The sequence below is a fragment of the Trachymyrmex septentrionalis genome, unplaced genomic scaffold (assembly GCF_001594115.1).
Source record: "Trachymyrmex septentrionalis isolate Tsep2-gDNA-1 unplaced genomic scaffold, Tsep1.0 scaffold241, whole genome shotgun sequence".
Taxonomy (NCBI): Eukaryota; Metazoa; Arthropoda; class Insecta; order Hymenoptera; family Formicidae; genus Trachymyrmex; species Trachymyrmex septentrionalis.
The window spans coordinates 328358-335608 of record NW_017305399.1 but is presented as its reverse complement, the minus strand read 5'-3'; the positions used below and the strand labels follow the sequence as shown (position 1 = coordinate 335608).

General features: G+C 28.4%; 1 protein-coding gene across 6 annotated transcripts in view; it reads left to right on the top strand.

Annotated features, from left to right (window-relative positions):
- Positions 1-7251, top strand: part of LOC108748799 (epidermal retinol dehydrogenase 2-like) — a 48146-nt gene that overhangs the window by 5081 nt on the left and 35814 nt on the right. For 4 of the 6 annotated variants that reach the window (XR_001939324.1, XR_001939325.1, XR_001939323.1 and 1 more), the window contains exon 1: positions 3177-3405. Coding sequence is in view for 3 of the 6 variants with exons in the window: in XM_018487157.1 (XP_018342659.1) it covers positions 3177-3405 (229 nt within the window). In the remaining 3 variants the exon portion in view is untranslated. Of the gene's footprint in view, positions 1-2966; positions 3406-7251 lie in introns of those variants that run through there. The other 2 variants (XM_018487160.1, XM_018487159.1) reach the window with 1 other exon arrangement.

Below are 7251 nucleotides of genomic sequence, written 5' to 3'. Positions count from 1 at the left end.
ATAAATTTTTTAATTATAAATATTTTAATAAAAATGACTTATGCAAAATTTTATTGAGATTCATCAATTAATTTATAAGAAATAAATATTGTATTTTGTTTATTTCTGAATTATAACTATTTGAATAATTAATGTCTGCATCTTAATGTAACTTCATATAAATATTTTTCAATTCATAAAGTACTTATAAAAAAATTGAGATTTTTATCATTATTTTATAATACATTTTTACATATTTCTATTAAAGTACGAATTAAAAAAATATTGTAAAATAATACAGATTTAAGGGGGCTAATTTGGAGTCAGCGCGGTAAGAAGTGCGTAATTTATATTTATAGAATCATTGATAATATAATGTGTATTAAAAAATATTAGTTTAAACGTTTCGGTTATCGGTTTTAGTTATCTTCAGCAAATACATAATTAATATATTAGCAGAGAATATCTTCTTATCTTTGAAAATATAAGATGTTATCAACTTTCCATCTAATTGGAACGTGAGAAAAGAACAAAAATCACACAAAGAAATTGCCTGTCTTCTTGGTTAACAAGTGATTGTGTTCTAATAATGTTAAAGTAAGAGTTAAAATTACGTAAAAATAACGTTGAAATTGTACAAAGAAAGTGCTTACCTCAATCTATCATTGTGCGATGTTTGTTCACTTTCCGACTAGATAGAAGGTTGATAACATCTTATATTTTCAAAGATAAGAAGATATTCTCTGCTAGTATATCAATTATGTATTTGCTGAAGATGGCTAAAATTGATAATCGAAACGTTCAAACTATTGGGTTGTTCGGAAAGTAATTTCGTTTTTTCCCAACAGAGGACTTATTGTATTTTTTCACAGCCAACTTCACACTTAAGCCGCATAACAATTAATTATTATATATTTTAATTGTTAATTATTATATATTTTGACAGCTGATATAGCAAGGTTTGCTTGTGAAAAAAGTTCGATTGATTCTACGCAGTAGTTTTTGGTTGGTGCCCTATCAAATATGAAAGTGAAAAGCAGCATTTTCGGCATATTTTATTTTTTTACTATCGAAAAGGTAAAAATGCTGTTCAAGCAAGAAAAAATTATCCGACGTGTATGGAGAAGATGTATTGACAGAACGTCATTGCCAAAACTGGTTTGCAAAATTTCGATCCAAATTTTGATGTTGAAGATGCACCACGTTCTGGAAGGCCAGTGAAGCTGATGAAGACACAATAAAGGCATTAATTGATGCAAACCGGCGAATAACAACTCGTGCGATCGCTGAGAGATTAAATTTATCGAATTCGACCGTTCATGATCATTTGAAACGCGTTTCACGTGATTGAAAATCGTCTTTCATTTTCATAAGGAAAAACGAAATTACTTTCCGAACAACCTAATAATACCTTTTAATACACATTATATTATTAATGATTATATAAGTATAAATTGCGCACTTCTTACCACGCTGACTTCAAATTAGTCCCTTTAAATTTGTATTTTACAATTATAAGTTCTATTTTATATTATATATATTTCTTTTTCATAAATTGTAAAAAAATTTTACTTTTATAGAAATAACTTGATTCAGATGGTAAATTGTCTCGAATTTTTTTATATTACTTTTAAATGCAATTTAGAATAATCTATAATTTTTTCAAACAATTCTTAACATATTGCATTTGTCTTACAACCTCCTTAATACATATACAAGTATAATAAATAGCAGATATATTGTGCATATCAAAGACGAAATACATATGTAATATGTATATATAGCAAGTACTATATATCGTACATATTTAAATATATGGATATCAAACACGTAGTTGACACACACACACACACACACACACACACACACACACACACTATATATATAACAAAACGCAGAATATAATATGTCATAAGATGGCGTACCGTAGTAGCATCACATAACATTTAAAAAATCATAAACGATAGTTTTGGGCAAGTTTCTGTGTGCATGGTTATTATAATTGACAATATATACAACTTCAATAAATATATTATTTCATATTTCTAAAAATAGCGGAAATATTCTAAGAGGACAGAGTTATTGCTTATCCTGTATATATAGGGTGTTCAGCGTAAGGTCCGCACGATTTCTCAGATAGGTACTTCCGACGGTTAAAAAAAAGTTAAAAGGTAAATATTCATATGTTTTATTGACTTTTCGATAATGATTTGAATTTGTCTTATAGACCCTTACAATGTTATGGGAAAAAATTGTATGGTGCTATTTAAAAAATTTAACTTTGATTTTGACTTTGATTTTTTAATGAAAACAAATTTTTTTAAGATTCTTTTATCGTATGTTGCAGCCTATATAAAACAGATGAATACTCAGTCTTCAATCTTTTTTTTAACTGTCAAAAGTGTTTGAAAAATCATGCGGACCTTTAAGCTGAACACCCTGTATATTTATATACAGGATGTTTGATAAGTAATGATAAAATTCTCGCATAGGGATAAAGCGGACTAAACTGAGTCTACCATTTTGTGATATTGTTAACAAGATATTAATTACTAAAAATTGCCGAATATTAATCTTCAATAATTTTTGATTTCTAAGTTTTATCACACGCGCGGATCTGTAATTAAAATTTATAATTAAATATTTAACTGTATTTTAAATGTATATATACTATATTCTAAGCGCGGAGTATTTATTAGGGAGTTTTTGTAATATCGTTTATCCAAATACGGTGAACGCTAAACTCACATTATCCTTTTTTTAATTAGTTGTTAAGAAGAAGATAACCTGACCTTAACGTTTATCGTATCTGGATAAACGGTATTACAAAAACTCCCTATTATCCATATTTTACGCATTACGTTCGTGCCCCTTGACATTCACTAAATATATTCAACGCGGATATAAATTATATATAGCATTATCTGTTTTTTTGTAAACGTGATGATATATTATCTAAAGCTAAAGATTACTTTTTTATATTTCAGATTATAGCCATTGAATCATTAGCATAATCGTCAGTCGCTACTCTGTAAGTTGTAAAATAGCTTCAACATACTGTGATTCCGAAATGACAAGCTGAACGATCGATAGTCTTAGTCGCAGAGAAATTGCGCAAAGAGTTCGACGAGCAAAAGCTGTGAATTTAACTTTACGCAACAAGTACAACGCACGAGGTCTGTGTATATAGTGCCAATATGACATATTTACAATCAATTGGGGAAGTAATTGGCTTCCTGTTATTGTCAACCTTCTCGATATTGGATGGCATTATCAAGTCATTCATTCCCAAGAAGTATAAAATGAAGAATATAGGTGGCGAAATTGCCCTGGTGACAGGAGGAGGTGGAGGATTGGGGAGGCTTCTTTCCCTCAGGCTGGCCAACTTAGGCGCCATCGTAATTATTTGGGATATAAACGAGATCGGTGAGTCTAAAATATAGGAATAGAGGGAAGCAACGCGTTACTAATAACTTACTTAATTAATACTAACAACTTATCATTATTATGGATTTTTTACACGAGATTTGATAATAATTTTATAATTTTTTATAACAATAAAGTCAGAGATGAAAAAGTCACTTTTGAAGAGTAACTCATTATTATTACGTATTATCATATTATTCATTAAAAAAAAGTAACTTGTTACTTTACTTATTACGTAACGAAAAATGAATTAGTATAATGATTTCTTTCCAAACATGTCGTTATCATTACCGCCATGAAAAGTCACACATTATCAAATCATTATTATAGAAAATGATAATATTACAATCCAGCAAACAATGTCTATAAAAATGTTTAAAAACATTTAAAAAATAGCTTTGAAAACGTTTTTAAAAATGTTAAAAATAATGGATTAAGTTATTTTATTTTCATTTAAAAAATGTTTATATTTAAACATTTTTTAAGATCAGAAGAAAATATCTTTTTGATCTTAAAAATAGTCTTTTTAACATTTGAAAAAATGTTTTTAACATTTAAACAAAATTAGAAAAAGTATATACATATATTACAAAAATTTTTTTTATTAATTTTTTATTAATTTATTATTTTTTATCAATGATGCCTAAATCTTAAATAATTTTTAATTAATTGTAATTTTTCATTATATTTAATTTTCTTTTTTTACTTAACGAGATTTGAATATGGGACATCGAAGTTAGAAGTCTTTTGTACTTTATCTGTTACGTCATTTAAAGTATTAATATACAGTTTTTATTGTCTATATATGGTATTGTACTTAAGGGGATGCTGGAGCCGCCTGTATTATTAATAAAATTAGCGTTTTTTACATTTTTGTTCTTGTCGAGTTTCTTCGTAGTGGTTTCACAGAATAAAAATTTCTCTTCCACGATTAAAATGTACATGCTAATGTACTTGTTGTATTTTGTGTTCAAAGTTGAAAAAAATAAAAAATTACAGATTTTCGCATACTAATACAGAACTCGGTAATTTTGTACATGAGGACTCACAATGAAATGAAGAGACCAATATTGTAATATCAATGCAAAAATCATTTATGTCACAAGAACATATATTAGTTGCATACATTCAAATAATGTATATTACTTGATCATCAAATACCATTATGACTGAATTAAACTTAATTTTAAGCTTTCTATTTTTATTGTTAATCGACTGAAAATAAATGATTATTGTAGATTAGAACATTATATATTGAACATACCGAAAAAGGCCGAAACGTTTATGATTTTGTAATAATAACTTTAAATATGTGATATCGCTATTAATAATCGGCGTTTTGGCTGAATGCAATTTTTTTAAATATTGTTTATAACTATCAAGCCAATTTTTACCTCTATTTTGTAATTACAGGTTTTTTTATCTATTTTACCTTCAGCATTCGTCGCCGTACTCAGATAAAAGTATAAAGAAATCTGTAATTTTTTAATATAATATCAAAGAACTGGAAAGGATACGGGCAGTATGAGTTAAGCGCAAAAGATGTCGCGCAAATAATATATCTATGAAGTGTGAAACTTTTTTATTTACTAAAACGCACTTACATATTTTGGCTCACTTTTGAGTCCTCCTCAGAGACAACACAAACTAACGTAAATAAACTATAAATAAAATTATCCTATCATGGTGAGCTCTCTTACCTTGAGAATTTAAATGCCAGAATTAAAAAGAGTGAAAGAAAAAGAGAAAAAAGGAAAATGAACGAAAATAAAGGAAATAACGGAAATATCGAAACAGTCAGTGTCATTTGTACGCAATAATGAGTCTTTCTGGCGTCATTTTTTATTACTTTTCAATTTTTATTTTCATGGAATTGATTAACGTTTTAATGTAAATTTTTTCCATTTGTAAGCTTGAATAATATTAGCTAAAAGCTACAAGTGACTCACTGTATCTGATACTAACTGGCCAAAATATCGAGAACTGATTTTTGAATAATTCATAGTAATGTTTGCGATATAATTTGTGATTTGTGATTAGGGTGACCGTCCTTATTTTCGGGATAATTAATTATAATCTTAAGATGTTTAATAAATTAGTTTTTCATATTCTCTATTTTGATATTTCCATTATTTCCTTATTTTTGTTCATTTTCTTTTTTTCTTTTTCTTTTTGGGTTTAATTCTGGCATTTAAATTCTCGAGGTAGGGGAGCTGACCATGACAGGGTAATTTTTATTCTGCTTTGTGAACTTGACACCCGACTTGCCGCAATATGTTTTTTATTTTTTTTTCCGAAAGATCTTCGTATGTACTTGAATGTAGTAACATTGATTTTGTTTGTAGTAGCGCAGAAAAAAAATATCGCGACTTGAAAAAATGTCATCCTTCGACTTTGAAATTAATCACTTTTAAGGATAGTTTTTATATTTAAAGGATATTTTTTATAGAAAATCGTTTGTAGTAGATTGTAATAAAATTATTTTCGTTTGCAGTTGCATCGTTTGCGAGGTATAATTATTTAAATAATTGTATAGAAATGAATTTTTTTAATTTTTAAGATAACTCAAATCAGCTTGCGCGACTCGATTCAGAATTTGTAGTTGTTTATAGTGATTTTCTGGTTGTTTGTAGTTGCACCGTTCAAAAGTTACAGCAAATTTACAATAAACAAATTACGTAACTTTGCCAATTTCTCAGATATCTTAAGTCCGATCACGGCATCATCCTTAGAATCGTTTGTAGTTGTTCGTAATGATTTTTCGATTATTTGTAGATGCCATGATCGGACTTGAGGTATCTGAGAAATTGGCAAAATTCATCAGTTAAAATAGTTGCTTTTCCCGGTTTTCATCCCCGACCGGTATTTTTACGTGGAGGCGCTTTTTGGAAGTGAACAAATGGATTGCAGTGTTTCGTCCAAATTTACTTTTATCTCGCTATGTTTCATTGGCCGATCAGTTGCTGAACTGGGCAGGAAATGAATTTCTTTTGGAAAACGTCAGGATCCAATGGACAAATGTCTGTTGCTATCTACTATACTATAGGTTTGATTTGAATATGGATCCTTTCGAACTTTTAGAACAAATTTTACAATAAAAGTGATAAAACGCTTGATATTTTAAAATTCTATATTCTTTAATTATCTTAAATCAATTACCTTTCAAATTTTTAACGTCTTTTAAATAATGATTTACAAAGATTTTCTTTTTTAAAAAAATTTTTGCACGATAGCTGAAAATACATATTTGCGTCTATTCTATGAACGTTACAGAGAACTGTCAAACTGCTGTCACATGTTCGGTGTCTTATAAGGACTTTACATTATAAATAACACGCAAATCTGCTTAATCTTATTCGTTTAAATTAAAAAGGTTCCTATTTGGAACATTCTCCCCTAATATACGAGTATATTTCAAGTAAAATTTTTGAATAAAAAAAAAAGAATTGTGCTTTAATATGCTGTGGTTATCAGGTCAAAAATGGAGGACTTTTGCGCTACTTTGGTGTATCTAGAGTTTTATTCTCAAGCAGCACACAGCGCCTAAAAAAATAAGCACTAAAAAATGTATATAAGCGTTTTATTAGCGCTTTATTTGGGGTCTACAATATTAAGTCGTAGAAAATTAATCAATCATAGTTCAAAATATGAGAAGAATAATCTACTATGATTAATGAATTTTCTAAGACAACCCTTATATGACCACTACGACTTTTATTGCAGACCCTGTATTACAGGGGCTGCTGTGCTACTTAATTGTAAAGTTACTATAAAGTACCGCAATTGATAAGTCTGAAAATCGAGTAAACAAACTCATATTATTTGTTGTCATTTTTAGATCAAATC